We start from the raw sequence: 27561 nt of genomic DNA, 5'->3' as shown, positions 1-27561 counted from the left end.
TGAAAAGTGGCAGTGCTAGATGGATTTGTTCACCTGAGAAACACTGAGGGTCTGTATGCCAGACACTGGGCCAGGTTTTAGGGACACAGATGACCAAGACTTGGTCCCTCCTGTCCTTAATAGAACTTTCAGGAGAAGTCACAGAGGGAGGCCCAAGATGCCATAGAACACCGAGGAGACTCCCACATCAAGATCATTGGTCTTCAAGACAAGTGCCCTAACCATCCTTTGGAATCAACCACTATATTCTGATTTCACTCATGAATGTTCCAGCCCCTAGGTTTCTGGGATCCATTAGCCTATTCAGAGTCCATCACTGCTCTTAGTCACCCCCAAGAACCCCCAAGTCACAACTTTCCCAATCCCCAGCAAGACTATCTCCTCTGCACCTGGCCTCCCCTACTCTCTCCTGTTTCTTCTGGGGTTGGTGATCATTGCCCGGGCACAGGGAGACCAGACTTATGGCATTTTGGGGCCAGACCGAGGATTGACTATTCAGGATAAAAGCCAACTTTGAAGTTCAGATTTAGGATTGAGGCCTTTTGATGGTAGTGGTCCCTATCCTGAGCTTTGGAAAGACTCAGAGTGAAATTTGGGATGAAAGCTCTCTTCTCCAGCACCTTTTCCTCAAAGATTGAGAGGCCTAAAATAGGAAGAGTTAAGTGTGGTTTTGCTTCCCCAGCCTGGAGGGGAAGCCAGGCCAGGCAGCTGGGTGGGGCAGAGGGGGGTGCTCAATGCCAGGAAGAGGGCTGAGGCAGCTGGAACAACACGAGCCCTATCCTTCACGTTTCTGGCTCAGTCATCCTGCCTCTGCTTCTGGTTTGGGGAACAAAATGGGGAGAAGCAGAATAAGAATTTTTTTTTTTTGAGACCGAGTCTCACTCTGCCACCCTGGGTAGTGTGCTGTGGCATCAAGGCTAACTGCAACCTCAAACTCCTGGGTTCAAGCGATCCTCTTGCTTCAGCCTCCCAAGTAGCTGGGACTACTGGTTTGCATCACAATGCCTGGCTAGTATTTTTTTCTGTTTTCTTAGAGACAGGATCTTGCTCTTGCTAAGGCTCATCTCAAACTCCTGAACTCAAGCAATCTACCTGCCTTGGTTTCCCAGAATGCTAGGATTACAGGCATGAACCACTGTGTCCAGCCCAGACATTTTGTTTTGTCTGCAAGCTGAGGGTGGGTACAATGCCTGAGAGAGAAAAGTCATATCCTGGGTGTCACCACACTGTCCAGTCAACCTCACAGAAGGGAGACCCTCTCCAGTTCCTTCCCTGAATACCCAAAATTCCTGCCTTAGTCCCACTCCAGCCCTTTGTCCACTCCAAGGCCTAGCTCCAGAGCTGAGGACTCGCCAACCCTTCTTCCCTTGTGTTTAAGAGAAGCCCTAATATCCTGGAGCTGTAAGTGTTAGCAACATAATTTAATTTCCCTGGATCCCCATCAGGAAGGCGCTGTGGGAAGTGCTAGGGTTGGATATGCAAGTGGATGGAGCCCAGAAGCACTGTCATCTCTTAGAACAGAAAAGTGGCTGGTGGGCTACGATCAAGATTAGAGGAGGGGGGAGGGGCAATCAAAGGAGTTCTTGGTGAGGCCTGAGGACATAGGCTCCAGAGCCTGGGGCAGAGAAGCCTGGGAACTTGGGTGATCTGGTTTTATAAGAGAGCTTGGCCCATCCCCAGAGTGGCTGCAAAGCAGACCTAGCCAGAGAGGAAGGTAGAGATAATTGTGATGCTGACCTTTGCAGCAAGCAAGGCTTTGGGGTTTTTGCTTTTCTCGACCCCTTTTACTCCCTTTCTGGCTGAGACCAGATAGAGACCCAATATTGGCTATCCATCCCCTAGCCCTGCTCCCCCATTCAGACTCTTCTGAGAACCACAAAAATCTAGGACCTGGTGTCCTGGCAACGTGATGAATGCACACACAGCTCTGGTATCTGTTTTAAATTATCCATTAAAATAAGTACAGTTCTGGGAAAAAAAAAATAAGTTGACTGGGTGGGTAAGCAGTAGAAAGGGACTGAAGGAGGAGAAACCTAGGCGGTCTCTTTTTTCCCACTGCTTGGATTTAAAGGGAAGGGGCAGGAGATGAGAGGAAATAGTGCCTGGGTCCTATTCTTAGTCTTCTTCAGGTAACTATGGCTTGTTGCTTGGGCCTAAGATCTAATTCTTTTTTTGAGACAGAGTCTCACTATGTCACCCTTGGTAGAGTACTGTGATATCACAGCTCACAGCAACCTCAAACTCTTGGGCTTAGGCAATTCTCTTGCCTCAGCCTCCCAAGTAGCTGGGACTACAGGCACCCGGCACAACGCCCAGCTATTTTTCTGTTGCAATTGTCATTGTTGCTTAGCTGGCTGGGGCTGGCTTTGAACTTGCCAGCCTTGGTTTATGTGGCTGAAGCATAATCACTAGACTGTGCCCCTGAGCCTAAGATCTAATTCTTGATTTTGAAGGGAGATAAATTGGGGCAGAAGATAGCAAAAAAAAGACCCCAAACCTCCATCCCTGGCCCAAAATTAGGGACATAAAGGAACTCAGGTTCCAGAGCTTCACTGCCCCCAAGGGAACCCAGACATTTCTTTTCCACTCCACCCTTGGCATACTGAGATGAAGCTTTGAATGGGCTGCCCACATGTGGAGGGGGGTAGGGGTGACTCACTGTTACTACTGGGAGGAGAGGGGGAGCCAGCGGTAGAAGGAGAGTGAGTCACACGGATGGGCACTAGGCTCAGTCCTCCCCCCACTATCCTGGCTCTCCAGCCCTGCGCGCCTGGCCCCCTCCCTTGCTTTACACCTAGTTACCCCCTTACTCCCACCTTCGCTCACCCACTCTCAGCCCTTGGCTCTGCACCCTGACGCAGTAGCCCTGAGGCCGTGGGGACAAACTTGTATCTGAGAGCGCTGAGCAGGCGCGAATTAAGACAGGGGACGCTTCAGCAGAGCCCGGGGCAGACTGGGGTACGCTGGGGAGGGTGGGGCCGCTGCGGCCACTGCCAGCCATCCAGCCCCTCCCCCTCGCTCCCGCCCTCGCCTCTGTGGGCAAGCTACGGCCCCTTTAAGATGGCAGCCCCGCCTTCCTTAGAGGAGGACCTATTAGAGCCTTTGCCCCCGCTCCTGTGACTCAGTGTTCGCGGGAGCGCCGCGTCTACAGCGGTCAGTTCAGGTCCCAAGGTCTGACAGCACTGGGCCCAGATCCCCACGTCTGCCAGGAGCCAGCCAAGAGCCAGCTGGCCCGGCGCACTCCAGCCTCGAGCAGCCTTTGTCCTTCGGCCTGAACCCCGTGCCCTTTTTGGGACCCCTGCCCCGCGGGCAGCGCTGCCACCCTGCCGGCCATGGAGACCCCGTCCCAGCGGCGCGCTACCCGTAGCGGGGCGCAGGCCAGTTCCACCCCGCTGTCACCCACTCGCATCACCCGGCTGCAGGAGAAGGAGGACCTGCAGGAGCTCAACGACCGCTTGGCGGTCTACATCGACCGTGTGCGCTCGCTGGAGACCGAGAACGCAGGGCTACGCCTTCGCATCACCGAGTCTGAAGAGGTGGTCAGCCGCGAGGTGTCCGGCATCAAGGCCGCCTACGAGGCTGAGCTCGGAGATGCCCGCAAGACCCTCGACTCGGTGGCCAAGGAACGTGCCCGCCTGCAGCTGGAGCTGAGCAAAGTGCGTGAGGAATTTAAGGAGCTCAAAGCGCGGTGAGTGCGCCCAGGTGGCCGCGTGGGAGTGGGGAGGGCGGCGGACCGGCCCCTCTGGCCGGCTGCAGGAAGGGAGCGGGAGAGCCCCGGACGGCTGATAACTTTTGCCATGTAGTCTCCTCCCTCCCCGGAACTGCCCCCGGCGCCGGGCGACTGGTGGTGCCAAGGGGAATTGTCAAGACAGGACACAGAGGGGAGGGTCTACATATTGGGTGGGAGGAAGTAAGGAATGGTGGCGGCACTAGAGTCGAGTTGGGGCTGGCTGCGGGGCCAAAGTTGGTCAGGGTGAGATTTGCTGGCTATTTGGAGCCTGGGGGAGGGGTTTGAGCTAAGCAGAACTGGCCCTGCCAGGTCTAAGAACTCTGCGCACGCAGGACACATGGCAGTGGGTAAAAGGGTCCTGTTAGGACTGTCTTGGGCAGGCTTGGCACTGTGCCAGCTTTGCCCAGACTGGCTCCGAACATATCCCCGCTAAGACAGAACTACAGAGTTGGCATCAGTCCAGTGGTGCAGGAGAAAGGTCAGAAGGCACAGAGCGACTCCCCTCCAGGGGCACTGGTGGTGGCCCCTTAGCATGACCTTTCCCTGAGTTCTCTCTAAGAGCGGGGAAGCTCTCTCTCACTCCCTGTGTTCGGACCTTTCATGGACTCTGTCAGACCCACCAAGACATCTCCAGGAGATCTGCTCCCCCGCAGCTCCCACAGCCCTTGGCCTGCTTGGCCCTGGAATGCAAGGGAGGGAGGGAGACCGAGGGCAGAGGCTCCTGGTGCAGCAAGTTGTGTTGCATCCAGGTCTGGCAGCACCCCTCTCTGGGCCTTCCACCCAGTGTCTTCCAGGGTTGAGGGCTCTGCCTTTCCCTTCTCCTTAACCACTCAGGGTGAGCCACTTTCATTCACCAACCAGGCCAGAGCAAAGAGGCCCATCCTCTCTGCTGCTGACGTTTTAATCTTAGCCTTATTAAAATGCTGGACTACAGTGACATTTTTGAAATCCAGCCGTTGGAAGCTTCAGGCCACTCCCACTTCACCCATCCCTGCCCCACCCTACCCCACCCTGTTTAGCTCCACCCTCTTCTCTAACCCTTTGGGAGCCTGGAAATTTAGGCTCTTTTCTTGTAGCCCTCCAAGAATTTGGCTTTCGGCTGGGGGGTGCGATGGCTCAGGCTTATAATCATATCACCCTGGGAGGCCAAGGCAGGAGAACCCCTTGAGTTCAGGAGTGAGAGACCAGCCTGAGCAAGAGTGAGACCCCATCTCTACTAAAAATAGAAAAACTACCCAGAGTCCTGTCCGTGCCTGTAGTCCCAACTACTCAGGAGCCTGAAGCAGGCGGATCACTTGAGCCCAGGAGTTTGAGGTTGCTGTGAGCTAAGATGCCACTGCACTCTAGCCAGGGTGACAGAGTGAGACTTTGTTTCAAAAAAAAAAAAAAGAAAAATGAATTTTTCTTTTCCCTGCCCACCATTCCTCTATGAAGACCCAAGCCAAAGAGCATTGAAGGTGCTGTAAGAGCCCTAGAGGGCCACCGTTTTGATTTCCCTCCTCTCTTTCTGATCATCTGCTCCAAACACGTTCTTCTCCAGACCCCTCTATGTATACGGTTGTCATCTGCCCCCACCCCAGCCCTGGTGTGGTAGGTGTGGCACATCCATCACCCTTATGAAAAATCCATGGGAGGGCGGCGCCTGTGGCTCAGTGAGTAGGGTGCCGGCCCCGTATGCCGAGGGTGGCGGGTTCAAGCCTAGCCCCGGCCAAACTGCAACAAAAAAATAGCTGGGTGTTGTGGCGGGCGCCTGTAGTCCCAGCTGCTCCAGAGGCTGAGGCAAGAGAATCATGTAAGCCCAGGAGCTGGAGGTTGCTGTGAGCTGTGTGACACCACGGCACTCTACCAAGGGTAGTAAAGTGAAACTCTGTCTCTCCAAAAAAGAAGAAAAAGAAAAATCCATGGGAGTTAGGAGTTAGGGAGATAGGATCTACTTTCATTTCTTTTCTTTTTTCTTTTTTTTTATTTTTTTGAGACAGAGTCTCACTACAGCACCCTTGGTAGAGTGCTGTGGCGTCACAGCTCACAGCAACCTCAAACTGTTGGTTAAGCGATTCTCTTACCTCAGCCTCCCAAGTAGCTGGGACTACAGGCGCCCCACCACAACGCCCGGCTATTTTTTTGATGCAGTTGTTTAGCTGGCCTGGGCTGGGTTTGAACCTGCCACCCTCGTTGTATGTGGCTGGGGCTGTAACCACTGTGCTATGGGAACCGAGCCTCTACTTTCATTTCTGTTGGAAGGGATCATGCCTCTCCTTTTTCTACTAGTGATATGAATAACTCAGTTAGCAAGACAGATAATAGGTAAGCTAAGGAAGCCCCAGAGAATTTAATTGTGTTCTAAACTAGTCTACTCAGCTACCAAAGCCTCCGTTGCAGAGGGCAAGAGCATTCATTCTTAGCAGATCTGGTGAAAACACTGATCAGGGAACAGAGTGACTGAGTTCTCCAGTCTCTTGCCATCCCAGCTACACCAATATGTCTCTTCTGTCTCTTGGTGCAGCTGTCCAGGCCTGGACACTAGGCGGGTGTGTGCGCACATGGGGCAGCGGTGGGTGGTGTATGTACTTGTTATATTTAGCCACTTGCCTCTATTCTCCCCCACTGATCCTGGCTAGGGAGGTTGGGCTTCCGGAAAAGGGGGGTGGATTTGTACACCTGGATCACAGGCTGGTGGGCGGTAGGGTGGAGACAAAGGGGGCTCAGACAGGGGCATATCTCCCCTTCTATGTCCACAGTAGGATGAGTCAAGACAGGTTGCTCCCAGTTGTGTCTGCTGTGAGGGTGAAATGAAGTGGGTAGAATGAAAAGTTTGGGAGAGGGCGGTGCCTGTGGCTCAAGGAGTAGGGCGCCGGTCCCATATGCCGGAGGTGGTGGCGGGTTCAAACCTAGCCCCGGCCAAAAGCCACAAAAAAAAAAAAAAAAAAGAAAAGTTTGGGAGAGAAAGAAAGGCATTGTCCCAGCCCCTCCCATCAAAGCCTGAAGAGGTGTTGTCTGGTTTAATGTTTAATTAGTGTTCAGAGTTCAGGGCTATACTTGGAGTTGTGATGCAGAGCTGTCTATAAGACCCTGTGGCAATCCTTGGCCCAGCCTGAGTACCCCAACCCCAATCAGTCTCCCTCTTTTTGACTTGGGTTATAGGCTCCAAGAAGAAACTCATTCCTTCACCTCATACTTCTCTCTCTTTTCGCCCAAGAGGTTTAAATACCTAAGTTCAGAGAAAATAGGAAGGCTGAAAGCACTGGAGAGAAGGCCCTCCTGGGTCGAGGTTAAGAGTCAGCCCATCCCAGGCAGAATAACAGCTGGGTGGATGATTCAGATATTGCCCCTCCTTCCCGCTCTGGTGGCTTTACATGAGATAGCAGGAGACAGGGTAGAGACGACAGCTGTCTTAAGGAGAGAGATGAGCGCCTGAATGTCTGTATCTTTTGCCCCTCTCCCTGCCACATCTTGGGGTCCCTTTCCTGCCTCCTTCCTTAGAACCTCTGGTAGTGTCTGGAGCCAGGCCTGGACAAACAATATGCACAAATAGTTAGAATCAGAGTTGAGGCTGGCCGGGGTGGCTCATGCTGTAACCTCACCACTTTGGGAGGATGGCCTGACAATAGAAAAGGTAGCTGGTGGGCAGTGCCTGTGGCTCAAAGGAGTAGGGCATCGGCCCCATATGCCAGAGGTGGTGGGTTCAAACCCAGCCCCGGCCAAAAACTGCAAAAAAAAAAAAATAATAATAAAGAAAAAGAAAAATGCTCTAAGATAACCATACTAAAATCTAAAAAAAAAAAAAAGTAGCTGGGCATTGCGGGGTGGGCATCTGAAGTCCCAGCTACAGGTCACTTCAGCCCAAGAGTTCGAGGTTGCTGTGAGCAACCCATGTCAACAAGCCAAAACTGTCTCCAAAAAAAAAGAGCTCTGTGCCCCTAGCTCAGCAGTTAGGGCACCAGCAGCCACATACACCAAGGCTGGTGGGTTCAAACCCAGCCCGGGCCTGCCGAACAACAATGACAACTACAACAAAAAAGCCAGGTGTTGTGGTGGGTGCCTATAGTCCAGCTACTTGGGAGGCTGAGGCAAGAGAATCACTTAAGCCCAAGAGTTTGGTGAGCTGTGACACAACAGCACTCTACCAAGGGTAACAAAAAAAGAAAGAAAAAGAATCAAAATCAGAGTTGAGTCCAGAGTTAGGGACTGGGGCTCCAGGAGTCTGCCTTCCCATGCGAAACTGATCGAGGAAGACTGAGTCAGAAGTGGGGAGATCCTGGGCCCACAAAGCAGAAGTGTTTCTTCCACCCAAGGAGGCCCTGGAGCTTGACAACTTCCTGGATTGCCCGCCTTATGCAGTGTGGACAGGCAGGGAGATGCAGGCTCTGATCAGGGCAAGAACAGGAAAGGGGAAGATATGTAAGCACTTTAGCATAGGACTTCTGACTTGAGGTGGGTGCTCTCAACATGACACCTCAGTCCTTTAGCTTAGCGGACAGGTTGGAGGATCTAGAGCAGTGGTTCTCAACCTTCCTAATGCCGGGATGTATTTTCATTGTTACAAAGGAGGTTGAGAACCGCTGAGGGTGAGGTGACATGGAGGAGCTGAGGCACACTTCTGCAGCCCAGACGGTCTGCTTTCCGGCCAGCGATGCATTAAGGCTCTGCTGCCTTGCTAGGTGGGACCTGTAAACATACAACCCACAGCCTTACTCCTGTACCTGGAAAGGCCCAGGACCCTGCCAGGCCATAGATCATGAGATGATTGAAGCTCAGGGAGAATGCTGATTTGTGTCCTAAGAGTTCTCATGGAAGGCTGGGCACGGTGACTCACACCTATAATACTAGCAACTCTGGGACACCAAGGCCGGTAGATCATTTGAGCTCACAAATTTGAGACCACCTGAGCAAAAGCAAGACCCCATCTCTACTAAAAACAGAAAAACTGAGGCAAGAGGACTGCTTGAGACCAAGAGTTGGAGGTTGCTGTGAGCTATGACACCACAGCACTCTACCAAAGGCAACAGCTTGAGACTCTGTCTCAAAAAAAAAAGAGTTCTCTTGGAAGTTGTCTACCTGGATTGAGACGAGGCTGTGGCCTTTGACATAGCCCTCAGGTGAATGGGGGTGGGGGTCTTTGAGGATGCCTGGGCCCTAACCCTTCCCTGGTGTTATCTCTCTAACCACATTCTGAATCAAAGGGAAAGATAAAAATGCAGCTAACCCCAGGGGCTGAGAAGTATTTCAGGGGCCCAAGAAAAACAAAGAATAATTCCTCACTAGGAGACCCTTTTGCCTTTCCACTATTGGTGCCTTGGTCGGCACTTCCCCTGGCCCCCACTCCCAATCCTACTGCCAGTGTACAGTGGCTCAGTGTCAGAACTGAAGCCAGGACAGCTGGGGGGACAACTGGTAGGAGATGCCTTCACCTGACAACTGTGCCCCCACTCTTGCCCCCCTTGCCTCCCTCTTCTCCAGACCCTCACCACTTCTAGCAGCCACAGCAGCCAAGCCCAGGTCTTGTTCAGAGAGCTGAGACGAGGGCAGGGTGCATCTCACTCTCACCTCTTTGGCCCCAGTGTTCTGAGAGTGACACTGGCAGAGGTTGGAGACCTCTGGGGAGGTGGTAGGTCTCTTATCCCCTATGAGAGGCAAGTTGGTCCACCAAAAAAAGTGACAGGTAGTGTGAGGAAGTAGAAATAGCCCTGGTCATTGGTGTTCTTAGTTCTAGGCTTGATCCTGACACTAAATTGTTTGGTGACCTTGAGCAAATCACCATTCAAGTAGTCTGGATGTCCCTACCAATAAAAGAAAGGGTCAGTGCAGAGAATCTTCAGAAATCCCTTAGGTTCCAAAGTAGTACAATAACCCTCAAAGTGAGAAAACAATCCTCTAAAATATCAAGCTAATAATAGTAAAATCAAATATAATTAATGTGACTATAGTTAATAGCCAATGCTATCTCAATAGAAATATTTCCCACAAGCTGTGAAATTAAAAATACTAACGCACTTCTCTAGTTCTCAAAGAAAGTTCGTTAGAAATGGTTGATTATTACATTACTCTCCCAGCATGTGCTTTGTTTTCATTGCTAGTAGAAAAGGACACTTTGTTTTCGGGGCCTCTCCCAGGACAATGGAAAGGCTGCATCTTGTGGTAGGAAAGGAAGAGGCAGCACAGGAATGACTCCCATGACCTGTGTTGGGGCTAGGAAGGGAGGGACTGTTACCTGAGAGTTGGACAGGATTAGACAGCACTGCCTGGAGCCAGGAGGAGATGGACAGTGACCTTGAACTGCCCACCTTCTGCTGTCCTTGCATTCATAGTGGTTCCCCCAACTTCAGCTTGGGCTAGAGGAGGTCTTGCAATTGCTAAATTGCCTTTACCAATCCCTTAAGGAAGGTAACAGAGTTTGAGAAGGGGAGGTCTCCCTGATCCCCTCCCCCCCAACTTCTACCCAGTTGTGAGAGAGGAAGCCGGAATCCCGCCTTCTGAAGCCAGTAATAATTCTGGCTGGGATCCCAGGCCCTGCAGGGGAGCTGAGTCACTGTAGTGGGTAGAATGGACAGGAGACCCTATGCTTGTCCAGTTAGACAAGAAGAGGCTGACAAGTAGCCCTTTCTTTCTTTCTTTTTTTTTTTTTTTTTTCTGCAGATAGAGTCTCACTCTGTTAACCTGGCTAGAGTGCCATGGCAGCAGCCTAGCTCGCATCAACCTCAAACTCCTGGGCTTAAACAATCCTCCCGCCTCAGCCTCCTGAGTAGCTAGGACTACAGGTGCCTGGCACAATATCAGCTAGTTTTCTTTTCTTTTCTTTTTTTGAGACAGTTTCGTTTCGTGTCATCCTCGGTAGAGTGCTGTGGCATCACAGCTCACAGCAACCTCAAACTCTTGGGCTTAAGCGATTCTCTTGCCTCAGCCTCCCATTGTAGCTGAGACTACAGGCACCCACCACAATGCCCAGCTAATTTTTTCTTGTCGTTGTTGTCAATGTTGTTAAGCTGGCCCGGGCTATGTTCTAACCTGCCGGTGTATGTGGCCGGCACCCTACTCACTGAACTATGGGCGCCATCAGTTTTTCTGATGTGACCATAGCATCTCACTCTTGCTCAGGCTGGTCTCTGAACTTCTGAGCTCAAGGGATCCACCCATCTTGGCCTCCCAGAGTGCTGGGATTGCAGGCATGAGCCACTGTGCCCAGCTTTAAGTGGCCTTTTCTTGAGAACTGCGTTAAAGTTGCAGCATGAGGGACAGTAGTCTGAATTGAGTGGCAGACAAATGGAAAGGAGAACAGGACTTATAGAACAGGACATATAAGTCCCTTCAGGGCTAGCTCAGGAGAGCTAGAGACTCATCATTTCAATGGGTCCAGTTGCTGGGCAGTTGAGAGAGAGCCGTGTGGGACTGCCAAGAGCCCTCTTCTTCCCAAAGCTCTAAGGCTGCCACCCCCTGCTGGCTGGGACTGGTGGCACTGAGGCTAGAGTTGGAATGCAGAGGGACCAGAACTCCTAGGTCTTCCCCCACTTCCTTTCCGGTCCTTGGGGTGTGGCTTCCACTCTCTCTGGGGTGTTGTCAAGGTTAATTACTATAGGACACCAGATGGAGGGTTAAGGCACTGCTGATTTGGCTTCTTGTGGGGATCCCCTAAATGTCCTTTCCTTTGCCCAGTGACCTCCTTCCCTTCCCCGCTCAGGATACTCTACCTTCTTCTTAGGTCATCTCTCCCCTCCCCTACTTCTTTTGGTCTGTCCCCAGGCCCCACCCCTGCATTTTTGTGATTACACAGGAATGACTTTTAGAAAGATAAGCCTGGAAGAAGGAAAACAGTTGGCAGGGGACCTTACAGGGGGCCATTGGTGAGGAAGCCAGTTACCTACTGTCTGGGACCTCAGTGCTCTGGCTTCTGGCCCCTGGCCCCTGGCCCCAGGCTCCTCCTGCCTCTGTACAATGCCACGTTGATGCACCCAGCAGCTGTGACTCAGGCCTGGCAGGAGGCCAGGCCCAGCTTCTGCTGGATTTGCGTCTGAACATGTCAACAGGCCTCCTATCCCCCTCTCAGCACCACTGCCCCCACATCAGCCCTTCCCTCTGCCCGGAATTAAGACCTGTCTTTGTCTTGGGGGAGGACAGCTGGGAGCCTGGTGGCTCTGGAAGGGGATCTGAGGGGCCTCAGACCCCAGGCATGTTTGGCAGGCGTCACGCCCAAGGGAGGCGTGCGGAAGCAGAGCCATGCCTATGTGGGTGCATGTGCTTGTGTGGGCAGGCTGGGGTGGTCCCTCCTGGGAACTACCATTTAGAACTTAACAGGGTGGGGCTTGGGAGGCTTCTAAGTCCCTGGAACACCTGTCCCCTTACCTTTCTTCTTATGAGTTCTCCTTTCTAGAGAGGGATGGTGCCTTGAATGCCAGGGAGGGAAGCCAGGTGTCCCAGTCTGCCCACATCCCGCCCTTACCTCTAAGTGGTTACAGACCCACAGATTAGCCAAAGGCAAAGAATGGTTACTTTGGGGAGTGGGAGACCCTCAAGCCTCATGGCTAGCTGCACACACAGGTGTGAGGATGTGTGAGATAATTTGAGTGTGGAGTCGGAGTGGCAGTCTCATGAGGCCCAGTATACAGGGCAGAGGCCAATACATCTCCCAGCAGCCCTAGTGTGGTGCCGACTGTGCACATTGTGCCATTTTCTGTGTTCTGTCCTAGTCTACTGTGAGTGTCCTCAGGTGACCTGGTGGGCATGTTTTTAGTGCCCAAGCCTCTCCTCCTCCAGGCCTTGGTTTCCCCTTATGTAAAAGTACAGGGGTTGGTCCAGGAGGAGGTCCCATGGCATATGAACTGCCTGGTCTCAGGGCATTTGGGGAAAATACAGGAAAAACCCTAAGACCCCATGGGTAAAACACTGGCTGAAAGCAGCAGGCCAGGGCAGAGGTGGGCCCCAGGTGGGTGTGGGGTGTTTGGGAAAATGGAGGGAAGTGGCTGGAACAAGAGGAGCGATGTAGGAACGTGCAGACAGACTTGCGTGGCGGCAGGAGACACCCCCCATGTGGCAGGAATTCGGCTGGGCAGAGGTCTGGGTGCCCAGGGGACACAGGGGAGCAGCTGCCTGGAGAGCAGGGCCCTGCTATCCCCCTCCCCCGCCGCAGGGGGCGCCTTCCCTCAGGGCTGCGGGCGCTTGGGCCTTTGCCCTCTACCTCCTCCAGGTGGCGCCAGCCATGGGGAACTCCGAGGGCCGGTGAGGCAGGGCCTGGCGCGTGGCGAGGGCGGAGGGGGTATCTAACCGAGCCCTGCAGTGGGAGCCCCTGTGCGTCTCTGTCCCTGTCCCCTCCCACGTCTTATTTTTAGCCCCAGCCCAGCGCAGTCTCTCTCGCCTCCCTCCCAGGCCGGGAGGAAATGGTGGCCTCTCCCTCCAGCCTGCACGTTGCTCCAGCAACCAGGCCCAAACATGCTGGCGGCTGGCTTCCATATCTGGCATCAGAGCCGGGCTGAGGACGGTGACTCAGCGGGCGGGTCAGCGTCTGGCCCAGTGCCCACCAGCCCCTTGGCGGTGCTGCCACCGTTCTTCCCTAAAGTAGCCCGTACCCCATTTCTACCTTATTCTCTTCCTCTCCGTGCCTGACCCTCTCATCCCTCTTTCTGAACTCTTTTCTGCCAGTTCTGGGAAGAATTAGAAACAGGATGCCCAGCCCTTCTCTGTTCTGCGCTGGGATGCAGCCATATCTGTGCTTGGGAAGCAAGGAGGGTGCAGGGGAAAGAGCCAGCCCCCACTGGCAGGACATTGGCAAGGCCAGAGGCTCCCCTGCAAGTACTAGAGGATTTCCCACCAGTACCCGGGTATTGTCTGCCCAAGCATGAATCACCTGAGGTTCCCACCCTTCCCAGCTCCTCCAGCCTGCCACACCCTTTCATCCCTGCCAGGCCAGCATGGGGCATCTGCCAGGTTTTCCTTGCCATACTCCAGGGGACTGGGGTGCAGGCAGTGCCATCTTGGGGCTAAGTGCTTGGGCAGAGTCTGAGGACCCTTCCTAGGAAGAAAATGGCATTCGGTGGTGGGCAGGCAGGATTAAGGAGGAGCAAGAAGAGGCTCTGGGCTCTGTTCTACCCCGGCCCTCTCTTGGGGTGTGCATGTGGCTCTGCAGCCGCAGAGCTCCTGAGGTCTGAGTCATGAGCCCATGGGTGACAGTGGCTTCTTCCCCACATATGGGAGCTCCCCATGCCTAAGAAAACCGCAAAGGCACTTCCTCACCCACCTCTCTGTTTGTGGTTTTTCTCCTCTGTAGAGTGTCTTAGTCCTTGTATTGCTTCTCTTTGCAGCCGTAGTCCAGAACTCTAGGAGGGAAAGGGCAAGAGCCCTGTGCAGTGGGGCACTGATTCCAGCTCTGTACCCCACTTGCTGCAGAACGCTGGACATAGTTATCTGTGGCTCAGTTTCCTCAATGACATAGTAACAGCACCAGTCTCAGGGTAGCTGTGATTATTTGAGTTAACATGATCATACTCGATGGCTGGTACACAATAAGCTCTATGTAAGTGTTCCTGCCATTATCACACCACTGCCACCCCAGCTTTGCCAGCAGGAGGAAGTAAAAACCACACACCTCTGTCCTTGGCTACCATCTACCAGACATGGGCAAGGAAAGGGTGTTGCCAAAGGGAACACTAAAAGGGAGCACTAGAGCCCCTCCTCTGGCACCAGGAGATGTGGAGGGCAGGACTAGGGTGTCTTCTGAAAGTCCCCCATCTTTCTGTCCTGCTTCCTCAGCTCAGGCTGGCTGGGTTGGGGACCACCTTGTACTGTGGTGGCTACCCTCTTCCTCCTTCCAGCTCCTCTGTTTTCTCTGGACCTTGTTGGTTAGGGAGGAGGGAGGACAAGAGGAGGAGTCCTAGATCAGTAGCCAGAATTGACTGGAACATCGTCCCTGCTCCTGGCCCACAATGCTTGACTTTGGGCCATTCACCTTTCTCCTCTGCTCCTTGGTTTCCTCATCTGTAAAAGGAGAGGGTTAAACTGACTCTAAGTTCCGTTCAGTTCTCTAAATTCTGAGAGCCTCCCAGCATAGCCAGCTGTAGCCGTTGGCCTGCAGGGCAGAGAGGCCTCTTCAGGGAAGCCCTTGCCAGCCTAGGAGGTGGACCAAGGAGCTCGGAATCTATGTCTGCTGCTGGGTCGCTTCATTTTACCAGTGGTTTTTCTTCATTCTCTCTCCTCCCCCTGCAGCTGCTTCAGCTTCGGAAAAGTTCTGAAGTCATGGAAAGTTGGGGCTGTGCTCCCAGCCAGGGGCTGGGCCGGATGGCAGCCAAAACCTGAGCTGGGTTTTGACTTTATTTTTAGCTTTTCTGACTGAGATGGAGGAGGGGAGGCATCCTCCAGTTCTGGAAGGGCCTCCTTTTGCAGGAGACAGACATGTTTCATACCTTGCTCTAAGGTGTGGCCCTAAGCCCAGACTCAGCTGGCATGCAGGCTAGGGGAGCTCCCTCTAGGTCCTCCTGCCCTGCCCTTGCCCCTCTGGCTGTCACTGTATCCCTTTCCCAGTCCAGTAGAGCCCAGTTAGGGGGAGTCACTCCTTTTTTAGATAACCCCTAAGCCAGTGACAGGAGAATACTGCCTGGGTCTCATCCTGTCACTCCAGAGCGTCTGCAAGTCTAGCCTTCTCTGGCCTACTTCAGTGTGAATCATGGGGCCTCTTGGAGCTCAGGGCTTTTGTGGCAAATGAAAAATGTTGGCACTTTTCTCCTCTCTAGAATAGACCCCGGCCTATGTTTGGTTTTCCCTTTTTCCATCTGCTGGGTGGGCTGTGCTCAAGGACAGATGAGTTACAGATGGCAGCTGAGTCCAGGCCCCTTGGCTCTTTTCCTCCACTCCCTGGCTACTTTCTCCCACCCTGTATTTGTGGAAGGATTGTAACATTTAGAAAGTTCTTGGGTTTCCTGGAGGTTTTTTTTTTTGAGACAGAGTCTCACTATGTCACCCTGGGTAGAGTGCCATGGTGTTATAACTCACAGTAACCTGTAACTCTTGGGCTTAAGCAATTCTCTTGCTTCAGCCTCCCAAGTAGCTGGGACTACAGGTGCCTGCCACAATGCCTGGCTACTTTTTTTTTTTTTTTTTTTTGAGACAGAGTATCACTTTATCACCCTCAGTAGCACGCCGTGGCATCACACAGCTCACAGCAACCTCCAACTCCTGGGCTTAAGTGATTTTCTTGCCTCAGCCTCCCAAGTAGCTGGGACTATAGGCGCCCGCCACAATGCCCAGCTATTTTTTGTTGCAGTTTGGCTGGGGCCGGGTTCGAACCCACCACCTTTGGTATATGGGGCCAGCACCCTACCCACTGAGCCACAGGCGCCGCCCCCTCCTATTTTTTGGTTGTACTTGTCATTGTTGTTTTGACAGGCCCAGGCTGGATTCAAACCCGCCAGCTCCCGTGTATGTGCCTGGTGCCCTAGCCACTGAGCTATAGGTGCCAAGCCCACTCAGCATCTGTCTCAAAAAACAAACAAACACACGAAAGAAAGAAAGAAAATAGGACCCTTGTATTTCTCCAGTTCACTAGCAAAAATAGTTAGGGGCCCAGAAAAGTCAAGGACGTGGCAGAGGCAGCCCTTTTTGGCTGGTTTTAGCCAAAGCTTTACCTAGTTTGAAGAGTAGGGAGGCTTAAAACTGGAGCTCATGGGCGGTGCCTGTGGCTCAAAGGAGTAGGGTGCCGGCCCCATATGCTGGAGGTGGCTTCATAACCCAGCCTCGGCCAAAAAACTGCAAAAAAAAAAAAAAAAACCCAAAAAACTGGAGCGCATAACCAGGCCCAGTGGCTCATGCTTATAATCCTAGTATTCTGGGAGGCCGAGGCGAGTGGATCACCTGAGCTCAGGAGTTCGAGACCAGCCTGAGCAAGAGTGAGACCATGTTTTTACTAAAAAACAAAAAAACTTAAGGATCACTTGAACCCAGGAGTTTGAGGTTGCTGTGAGCTACAATATCACAGCACTCTAGCCTGGGGCAATGGAGTGAGACTCTGTCTCAGTAAATAAATGAAACTAGAGCCCAGAGGGACCTGAAGGCCTGGGAACCACGTCTGAAGCCAGATGCTGCTTGTGGCCAATGCGCAGGGCTTAGCATTCTCTCAGGGCTCTGATGGAGCCAGAGGAAGGGAGGTTGGGATCCCTCTGCTCTACCCAGATCAGGGGACCCAGACTGAGTTCTGAGAAAGGAAAGGATCGGACCATGCCTGGTTATCCTTATACTAGGTCTCCCTGCACTCTAGCTGGACTCTCCTTCCCCATAGTTGCACAGTCCCATGTGTGGAAAAGGGATGAGAAGGGGTGACCAACACCTTTGGGACTCAAACTAAGAAGACTTAGGGACATGTGGAGCCCCAGGCTAGGAGCTCCCTTGTCCTTCTCCCTGGAGGGAGAGAAACTTGGTTGAAAGGAAGGTGGGTGGAGTCCAGGGAGGAGAAATTAAGGCCCTGTGTGGGAAGGGGCAGTAGACAAAGGTGCCCTGTCTAACTGGGAAAGAATGGGAGGGGAAGAGGGAAAAGCATTCATGTCATGGGATCAAGCTTTGCCCTTTGCCCCAGGCACGTTCCTGAGCCCTGAGTCATGGGAAGGGTGGAGAAGCAAGAATTAGGTTTTGGGGGCCCTTGGGGAGATGGGAGCCCAGCCCCAGAGACAAGCAGATGCAAACAGACTTAAAGCAAGGATGCCTCTCCTGGTAGCTGGGGACAGCAGAGTTGGCCCAATGGAATTGGCCCTCTAGGGATGCTGACTTCTTCTCTTAAACCCACTCTTCTTTCTCATTTTTAGTAATACCAAGAAGGAAGGTGACTTGATGGCTGCCCAGGCCCGGCTCAAGGACCTGGAGGCTCTGCTCAACTCCAAGGAGGCTGCACTGAGTACCGCTCTCAGTGAGAAGCGCACACTGGAGAGCGAGCTGCATGATCTGCGGGGTCAGGTGGCCAAGGTGAGGCCACCCTCCAGGGTCTGCCAGCAGTGGCCCTGCCTGACATGTGCTCACTCACTCTGCCACCCTGTCCCGCCCTGGGAGGGGCCTGGTCTGACCTGTCCTGGCCTGGTCTCATCTTAGAGCTATTCACCTGTCCTGGCATCATTTTACCTATTCAGACCATATCTCATCCTTCTTTGGCCATCCCTGGGATCTAGCACAGTGAATTTGAAATCATCTATGAGCCATTTTCGTTTAACTTCACAATAGACTACATCCTAGATCCTCCCAGTTTGGCCTCCAGTTTATGACTCCTCTGGCAGAAAAGAGGACTAGGGTCCTTTCTTTCTTTTCTTTTCTCCTCCCTCCCTTCCTCTCTTCCTTCCCTTCCTCCCTTTCTTTTCTTTTCTTTTTTTTTTTTTATTGAGCAATAATAATAATAATGCAAAAAAAGTAACATTCACATTGTCAAATAAGAGTGTGTCTATGATAGAATGCTTTGACTCTGAGGTTCAGTATGGAGTCATCAGTTAACTTTTTTTTTTTAGACATAGAGTCTCACTTTGTCACTCTCGGTAGAGTGCCGTGGCGTCATAGCTCACAGCAACCTCCAGCTCTTGGGCTTAGGTGATTCTCTTGCCTCAGCCTCTCGAGTAGCTGGGACTATAGGCACCCACCACAACACCTGGCTATTTTTTTGTTACAGTTTGGCCAGGGCCGGGTTTGAACCTGTCATGGAGCCAGCGCCCTACTCACTGAGCCACAGGCGTCACCCAGTTAATGTCTTATTATTTTTTTCAAAGTCTCAAAAATAGACAACTAATATTTATAAATAAAAATAAAAGATAATTTCAAAAAAACAGATCATGCCAAATATTATAGACAATAGAAAAAGAAGAAATACTTCAAAATCATTCTACTTCATCTGAATACACCTGATATTAAAATTGAAAAAAATATATTATTATAAAGGGGAAATTACAAACATATTTCACCTATAAATGAGGATGTAATATCCTAAACAACATATTAACAAGTTGAATTAAAAATTGATGTTTTGGGCGGTGCCTGTGGCTCAGTCGGTAAGGCGCCGGCCCCATATACCGAGGGTGGTGGGTTCAAACCCAGCCCCGGCCAAACTGCAACCAAAAAATAGCCGGGCATTGTGGCGGGCGCCTGTAGTCCCAGCTACTCGGGAGGCTGAGGTAAGAGAATCACTTAAGCCCAGGAGTTGGAGGTTGCTGTGAGCTGTGTGAGGCCACGGCACTCTACCAAGGGCCATAAAAGTGAGACTCTGTCTCTACTAAAAAAAAAAAAAAAAAAAAATTGATGTTTTAATTTGTACCTGTGACTCAAGGAGTAGGGTGCTGGCCCCATATACCAGAGGTGGTGGGTTCAAACCCAGCCCTGGCCAAAAACTGCAAAAAAAAAATTAATGTTTAAGTAATGTACTTTGGTCAAAATTAAATCCAGTTTATGTGAGAATTAGTCACCATTCTCTTTTCTTTTTTTTTTTCTTTTCCTTTCCCTCACCCTCTCTCCTTCTCTGTCTGCTCTCCCCTTCCCCCATGCCCCATCGTGTCATTGTCATTAATTGTCCTCATATCAAAGTTGAATACATAGGATTCATACTTCTCCATTCCTGTGATGCATCATTAAGAATAATGTGTTCCACCTCCATCCAGGTTAATACAAATGCTGCAAATTCTCCATTTTTTTTAATGGCTGAAGAGTATTCCATAGCATACACATACCACAGCTTGCCAATCCATTCCTGGGTTGAAGGGCATTTAGGCTGTTTCCACATTTAGCGATTGTAAATTGAGCTGCAATAAATAGTCTACTACAAGTATCTTTATAATAAAAGGGTTTTTTTTTCCTTCTGGATAGATGCCCAGTAATCAAACAGCAGGATCAAACGGGAGGTCTAGGTTGAGTTCTTTGAGGTTTCTCCATACTTCCTTCCAAAAAGGTTGTATTAGTTTGCAGTCCCACTAGCAGTGTAAAAGTGTTCCTTTCTCTCCACATCCATGCCAGCATCTGCAGTTTTGAGATTTTGTGATATAGGCCATTCTCGCTGAGGTTAGATGATATCTCAGGGTGGTTTTAATTTGCTCCCTTTCTTTTCTTTTTTTTCCTTTCTTTTCGTCATCTATTGAGGCCATAATTGAAAGCTAATGGCTAATCACATATGGGACATGTGTTAACAGTGCTTTGTATGTGTGGTGGCCTTTACTTTCAAAATACTTTGCTCCAGTTTCTCGTGCTAAAAGCCAGGGCATGGAACCAAAGAAGCTGGTTTATTTCCAATTTCACTGCCTCATCTTCTCACAGCAGGGCCAGGAATAAAATGAGTGGCCAAACTTCGATCCTGGGCTCTCCTTTCTAGGTCCTGCAACATCCATACCAGGGGAGGACTAGGAGAAGTCAGCAGGTTCTACAAACCAAGGCTGAGCCATTCTTCCCCAGGTCTACCTCTAGCTCCACCCTTCTTCCAGTCCTTCCCAGCTGCACTGACCAACCTGTTCTTTTCTTTCCTTTCATTTCCTTCCTTTAAATTTCATTTTATTTTTATTTATTTTTAATTTTTTTTTAAAAAAACAGAGTGTCACTTTGTTGCCCTCAGTAGAGTGCTATCATGTCACAGCTCACAGCAACCGCCAGCTCTTGGGCTTAGGTGATTCTCTTGCCTTAGCCTCCCGAGTAACTGGGACTACAGGCACCTGCCACAACGCCCGGCTATTTTTTGTTGTTGTTGTTGCAGTTTGACTGGGGCTGGGTTTGAACCCGCCACCTTCAGTATATAGGGCTGATGCCCTACTCACTGAGCCACAGGCGCTGCCCTAAATTTTATTTTATTTTAGAGACAGGGTCTTCCTCTGTTGCCTAGGCTGGAATGTAATCATAGGTCACTGCAGCCTCAAACTCCTAGGTTCAAGCGATCCTCCGCCTGCCTCAGCCTCTGGAGTAGCTAGGACTGTAGGCATCTATATTCCATACCTGGCTAATGTTTCTTATTTTTTGTAGAGATGGGGTCTCACTGTATTATCTAGGCTGGTCTTGAACACCTGGCCTTAAGTGATCCTGCCATTTCAGCCTCCCAAGGTGCTAGGATTACAGGCATGAGCCACTGTCCCAGCCATTCCCTCCTCAAACTTCTTCAGAGGTCCTTTTTGTGGCAGATAACGGCATGTCTTCATGAGCCAGCCCCTGCCTACTAGCCCTGCCCCCTCTCCCATTACTTCTCCCCACCCATACTTTAGGCTTCAGCAGCACTGATCTCCCAGAAGACCCCTGGATACACACATGCCTTCATACCTCCAAGCCTTTGCACATGCTTGTCTCTGCCCTATAGTTACAACAGTGCCCCCTCTAGTCTCCAGCAGCCTGTCCCTTCTATCTCAGCCTCTTGGAGGCCTTCCCACACCCACTCCTACCCCCCAGTCCAGGCGCACTCGTTCCTTCTCTCTTATACCTCCATACTTTGTACATAACTCCTTTATAGCAACTGTTATGTTGTTGGAGAAGAATTATCTCCCACCTGGAGTCATTTTTGTGAGGAAGTGGATGTCCACACCTCTGTGAACATCCAAGGCCCTTCCTCCCCCAGATTTGTTTCCATACATATAAAGGAACATACTGGGAACAGCTCCCCTCTCAGCCTTCTCCCAGCTCACATGTACTGTGACCCTCACCCAACCTCTGTCTGCTTCCTTTCAGCTTGAGGCAGCCCTGGGTGAGGCTAAGAAGCAGCTCCAGGATGAGATGCTGCGGCGGGTGGATGCCGAGAACAGGCTGCAGACCCTGAAGGAGGAGCTGGACTTCCAGAAGAACATCTATAGTGAGGTGGGGACTGTGTGCATGCCAGACACTGGTGGTGGTGACAGACACTGGTCTTAGGTTGGGGGTCAACTGAGTGGAGGGCTTACCCATCTGAGTCCCTTGCCCTAGTTGACAGGGTGTGGGGCCAGCACCTGGTCCCAGGTTGGAGTGGGGCCGACAGCAGCCAATGGGGTGAGGCTGGGCAGGGAGCTCGACTGTGAGCTGTGGCCTCTAAGGAACTAGTTCTGATTTTGGTTTCCATGTCCTTGATCCAACGCTTCTAGGAGCTGCGTGAGACTAAGCGCCGCCATGAGACTCGGCTGGTGGAGATTGATAATGGGAAGCAGCGCGAGTTTGAGAGCCGGCTGGCAGATGCCCTACAGGAACTGCGGGCCCAGCATGAGGACCAGGTGGAACAGTACAAGAAGGAGCTGGAGAAGACCTATTCTGCCAAGGTGCCTGCTCTCCCCTATTCCCTCACTGCCTCTGCCCACACTGGGACATTCCTGGGGGGACAAGGTGGATGGTGGCGGGGACCTCAGGGTGGCTCAAGACCTGAAATCGTAGCAGCGATGTCTTCCTCAGGCCCCTCCCTATGTCCCTCTGGATCCCTGCAGTCCTAACCCTGTCCCCTTCTCCAGCTGGACAATGCTAGGCAGTCTGCTGAAAGGAACAGCAACCTGGCAGGCGCCGCCCATGAGGAGTTGCAGCAGACCCGCATCCGCATCGATAGCCTCTCAGCGCAGCTCAGCCAGCTCCAGAAGCAGGTGATGCCCTCCCTCTTCTCCCAGGGCCAAAGGATCTGGGCAGGGATGTGGGCCAGAAGCCGGGGGGGGGAGGGGGTCTGTCCCTCAGGACCACACATGAAGAAAAGGGACCCAGGACTTGACATCAGAAGTCCTGTCTGCTATCCAGTATTCCCTCCTATGTCACCTTTGCTTCTCAGAGCTTTGGTTTTCCCATTTGAAAATGGATTTTTCTTATTCTCCCTAACTCACAGATTTGTCTTAATACTCTATGTGTGAGTGTTAAAAGCATCAGTGGTATTCTAGCTGGCTATGCTATTTGTGGTCAGGAAGTAGGGTCCAGCCTCAGAACAAAAGATTTCAGTTAAGGCCAGGCATGGTGGCTCATGCTTGTAATCCCAGCATTCTGGGAGGCCAAGGCAAGCAGATTACTTGAGCTCAGGAATTCGAGACCAGCCTGAGCCAGAGCAAGACCTCATCTCTAAAAATAGCTGGGGCTCGGTGCCTGTGGCTCCAGTGGCTAAGGCACCAGCCACATACACCTGAGCTGGCGGGTTCGAATCCAGCCTTGGCCGCCAAACAACAATGACGGCAGCAACCAAAAAATAGCCAGGCGTTGTGGTGGGCGCCTATGGTCCCAACTACTTGGGAGGCGGAGGCAGGAGAATTGCTTGAGCCCAGGAGTTGGAGGTTGCTGTGAGCTGTGATACCATGGCACTCTACCCAAGGTGACAGCTTGAGGCTCTGTCTCAAAAAAAAAAAAATAGCTGGGTACTGTGGCAGGCACCTATCGTCCCAGCTACTTGGGAAGCTCAGGCAAGAGAATCACTTGAGCCCAAGAGTTTGAGGTTGCTGTGAGCTGTAACACCACAGCACTCTACCAAGGGCATGAAAGTGAGACTGTCTTAAAAAAAAGAAAAAAAAAAGACCCCCATCTCTAAGAATAGCCAGGTGTTTTGGCGGGTGCCTATAGTCCCAGCTACTTGGGAGGCTGAGGCAAGAGAATCACTTAAGCCTAGTTTGAAGGTAGTGTGAGCTATGATGCCACAGGACTCTACCAAGGGTGACAAAGTAAGACTCTGTCTCAAAAAAAGAAAAGATTTCAGTTAGATATTGGAAAGACTTCCCAGTCACTAGCCAAGGCCATGTTCAGAGCCTCTGAGGAGCCCTGATGAAGGCATCAAGATCCTGGAGAGGGTAGCTGGGCATCCCCTGCACCCAACCACATTTCTCTTTCTCCATACTTGGGCCCTTGAGAGCTCACCAAACCGCCACTTCCTCTGCCCCAGCTGGCAGCCAAGGAGGCGAAACTTCGGGACCTGGAGGACTCACTGGCCCGGGAGCGGGACACCAGCCGGCGGCTGCTGGCAGATAAGGAGCGAGAGATGGCCGAAATGCGGGCAAGGATGCAGCAGCAGCTGGACGAGTACCAGGAGCTGCTGGACATCAAGCTGGCCCTGGATATGGAGATCCATGCCTACCGCAAGCTCCTGGAGGGCGAGGAGGAGAGGTGGGCTGGGGAGGAGCCAGGGAGGTGGCAGTGGTGGCCTCTGGCCTGTGCCTGGCCTTGACAAGGCACTTGGTCTCCCCCTCCCCAGGCTACGCCTGTCTCCCAGCCCCAGTTCACAGCGCAGTCGTGGCCGTGCCTCTTCCCACTCGTCCCAGACACAGGGTGGGGGCAGTGTCACCAAAAAGCGCAAGCTGGAGTCCTCTGAGAGCCGCAGCAGCTTCTCCCAGCATGCACGCACCAGCGGGCGCGTGGCAGTAGAGGAGGTGGATGAGGAGGGCAAGTTCGTGCGGCTGCGCAACAAGTCTAATGAGGTAGGTCCCAGTCAGGGTCTGAGGGCTGGAGAGAGGCAGCAGGAAGCGGGGCTGAACGTTGAGGAGAGGAGGCTCCACCTCTCAGAGGGACCCTGGACTACTGTGTGGGTCTCCTGCACACTCTAGTTGGAGTCCTGCCTCCTGGACTCATTGGCTGTAAGTCATTTAACCTCTCAGAATGTCAGTTACCTCATCTATGAAATGGGATGATTAACAGCCTGTAACTCTTTGAGTTCTGGGAAGAGGAAAGACAGTGTCCATATGCCTGGCACAGCATTAGTACTTACAGACCATAGTTCTTATCCTTGAGGGTAAAGGCAGTGATGGGTGGGCAGGTGAGAGGTAGGGGAAGGATGGAGGGGGAAGCCCTTGAGCAAGATAAACCCAAGAGCCTGGATGAGCCACCCCCACCTTCCTCTTCTTTATCTTCCTGGCAGGACCAGTCCATGGGCAACTGGCAGATCAAGCGCCAGAATGGAGATGACCCCTTGGTGACTTACCGCTTCCCACCAAAGTTCACCCTGAAGGCTGGGCAGGCAGTGACGGTGAGTGGCAGGGAGCTTGGGGTACTCTCTATAGTGGCTGGATGGGAAAGGGAGCGTGGAGTGAGTGTCCTTCTCTAATCCCTCTTTTCCAGATCTGGGCTGCAGGAGCGGGGGCCACGCACAGCCCCCCAACGGACTTGGTGTGGAAGGCGCAGAACAGCTGGGGCTGTGGGAACAGCCTGCGCACTGCGCTCATCAACTCCACTGGAGAGGTGAGTGTGCCCCCACAGGCCTCTTACTGGGCAAGCCTCCCCCTGGTGGCCAAAGTCAGAACCATCTGTCCTCAACACAAGGACCCAATTCTGGACCTCTGCTACAACTCCACTCCCCTAGTGGGCAGACCAAAAAATGCCTCCCTAGCAGCAAGAGGGATGGAAGGCAGACAGCTAGGGCTGCTCAAGCAGAGCCACGCCCAACCCAGAGAACTGGATGGCATCCCTCTTGGGGAGGGGGGGGGAATGAGCTCTCTAGCTCCAGCACCACACAGGACAGAGTAGGCAGCAGGCTGGACAAGGGCAGGCCACCAGAAGGTTCCAGAAGGTCACTGTGGGTAAATATGCTGTATGCCCCTCCCCTAGTCCTAAGCCCCTGACCCTTGGGCTTGATCCCTTGTCCTCGGCAGGAGGTGGCCATGCGCAAACTGGTGCGCTCAGTGACTATGGTTGAGGATGACGAGGATGAGGATGGAGATGACCTACTCCATCACCACCACGTGAGTGGCAGCCGCCGCTGAGGTCGAGCCCGCACTGGGGCAACCCTGCCAGGCCTGGGGCCAGCCTCTCCCCAGCCTCCCCGTGCCAAAAATCTTTTCATTAAAGAATGTTTGGAACTTCATTCGCTGCCCTGGCCTTTCTTCTCTCTCCTCCTATACCTTGAACAGGGAACCCAGGTGTCTGGGTGCCCTACTCTGGTAAGGAAGGGAGTGGGAACTCTCTGATGCCATGGAATATTCCCATGGGAGCAGTGGACAGGTTCTGGATTTGTCTCATGGGAAGGGGGCAGGAGGACAGACGTGGGGCACCCTGGCCCTGCCTCTCTCCCCCATCTCTGTTGCATGTAGCTCTTTTCTCATCCTTTATCCATCCCTGTTGCATGCGTGTCCTCTCATTCCCCTCATTTTTCCTGAGAGAATGTTCTCTCTCCTTCCTGCCTCCTCTAATTAATGCCTGCTGCCCTATAAGCTTGTTTCTTCTCTTGCTTCTTTTCCTCTTAGACTTCAAGTAGCAACCCAGAGTCAAAGGCACAACTCCTATTTTCTGTTCCCAAGTCTTCCTGACCCTTCTCCTCCTTCATGTCCTCCCTTCTACCTCCCAGGCCCCTGTGTCCTCTGGCTCCCTGGGCACAGGACCTACCTTCCTGCCTAGAGGCCAGGAGCCCGCAGGAGCCAGAGACTGGGCTGGGGCCTGAGCAGTCCCAGACTCGCCGTCCCGCCTGAGCCTTGTCTCCCTCCTCAGGGCTCCCACTGCAGCAGCTCGGGGGACCCCGCTGAGTACAACCTGCGCTCACGCACTGTGGTGTGCGGGACCTGTGGGCAGCCTGCCGACAAGGCATCTGCCAGCAGCTCAGGAGCCCAGGTGGGCGGATCCATCTCCTCTGGCTCTTCTGCCTCCAGCGTCACGGTCACTCGCAGCTACCGCAGTGTGGGGGGCAGTGGGGGTAGCAGCTTCGGAGACAACCTGGTTACCCGCTCTTACCTCCTGGGCAACGCCAGGCCCCGAACCCAGGTGAGTTGCCCCTTGTCTCCACACCCTGCAGGTAGGACCCTGGCCACTAAGGGTTAGGACAGGCAGTCCTCTGTGGGGGAAAGGCCTTCTCTTCCGCAGCCCGGGGGAGTAGGAGCCTCTTCCTCTTGAGGAGTCCTAGAAAGTCCCCTCCTGCTCCCTGCCTCTCTCGTCTGAGCCCCAGACTGGAGGGCAGGGCAGGGTTGGGGTGTGAGAGGTAGGGGAGACACCATCTCCCTCTGGGGGTCAGGGAGGGAGGGTCTGGGCCAGGTGCTGCCGCTCATACTTCCCTCTCTCTTCTCTCTCAGAGCCCCCAGAACTGCAGCATCATGTAATCTGGGACCTACCAGGCAGGGGTAGAGCGGAGGACTCCTGTTTCTTCCTCACCTCCTGTCCAGCCCCTCCCCTGCACTTCGCCTTCGCAGGCAGGGGCTTGAAGCCAAAGAAAAAGAAAAATACCCCTTTGGTTTTTTTCTTCTGTATTTTTTTTTTCTAAGAGAAGTTATTTTCTACAGTGGTTTTATACTGAAGGAAAAACACAAGCAAAAAAAAAAAAATGCATCTATTTCAATCCTAATTTCTCCTGCCTGCCTTTTCCCTGCTTCCAGGAAATTCCAAATATGCCTTAAAACCAAAGAAGACTTCCTCTGGGAGCCAAGGGACGGGGTGCTTTTACAAGCCTAGTTTTCTGCTTTTGTCCCTGGCTGCCCCACCTACCCCCTCCCCAACCCCCGGGGCCCCATGACATGGTGCCTAAGAGGCAAGCATGAGGCTTCTCTGCCAGCCGCCTCTGGACAGCAGGTCCATGGCCAGGCCAGCCTCTGAGAGGAGGAGAGGGGACTCTTGGTCCCACTACCCCTGGCTGAGATGCCTCTGCCTGCCCCATCTCTACCCTACTCTGCCCCTGCCCCGGGGTGAGTTCCTTCTCCCAGGTACCTGCTGCACTTGCTTTCTCTGTATTTTCCTTAGACAACAGATGGAAATGAGGCAGGAGGGGGAAGAAGGTGAGTTTGAGCTGCCTTCCTCAGCTCTTCACAGTCGCTTGAGGGACCGAGTCAAGTGGGGTGTAGGAAGGAGGGAGAGAGAGGCCGTCAAAAAGGGCCAGCGCCTGCTGGGCCCACCCCCTCCCCCAGAGCAGGAAGGGGAGGGGGCACAGAGCAGTGAGGCAGCAGTTTGGGCAAACACTAAGAATCCCCTGGCCTCCCCATTTCCCATCTGCACCCCTTCTCTCTCTCCAAATCAATACACTAGCTATTTCTACCCTG

At 52.6% G+C, this 27561-nt stretch overlaps 1 protein-coding gene across 1 annotated transcript; it reads left to right on the top strand.

The window, feature by feature from the left end:
• The first annotated feature begins 2647 nt into the window (after positions 1 to 2647).
• On the top strand, positions 2648 to 27561 carry LMNA (lamin A/C). Its single transcript, XM_053604914.1, has 12 exons — positions 2648 to 3688; positions 17503 to 17659; positions 21362 to 21487; positions 21748 to 21918; positions 22105 to 22230; positions 23499 to 23719; positions 23808 to 24030; positions 24468 to 24575; positions 24668 to 24787; positions 25198 to 25287; positions 26030 to 26299; positions 26605 to 27561. The coding sequence occupies exons 1-12, from the start codon at positions 3333 to 3335 to the stop codon at positions 26629 to 26631; spliced, it is 1995 nt and encodes a 664-aa protein (XP_053460889.1). The 5' UTR covers positions 2648 to 3332; the 3' UTR covers positions 26632 to 27561.

The sequence above is a fragment of the Nycticebus coucang genome, chromosome 10, assembly GCF_027406575.1.
Source record: "Nycticebus coucang isolate mNycCou1 chromosome 10, mNycCou1.pri, whole genome shotgun sequence".
Lineage (NCBI taxonomy): Eukaryota > Metazoa > Chordata > Mammalia > Primates > Lorisidae > Nycticebus > Nycticebus coucang.
The sequence above is the reverse complement of the archived record's forward strand: the minus strand, read 5'-3'. Positions and strand labels throughout refer to the sequence as shown.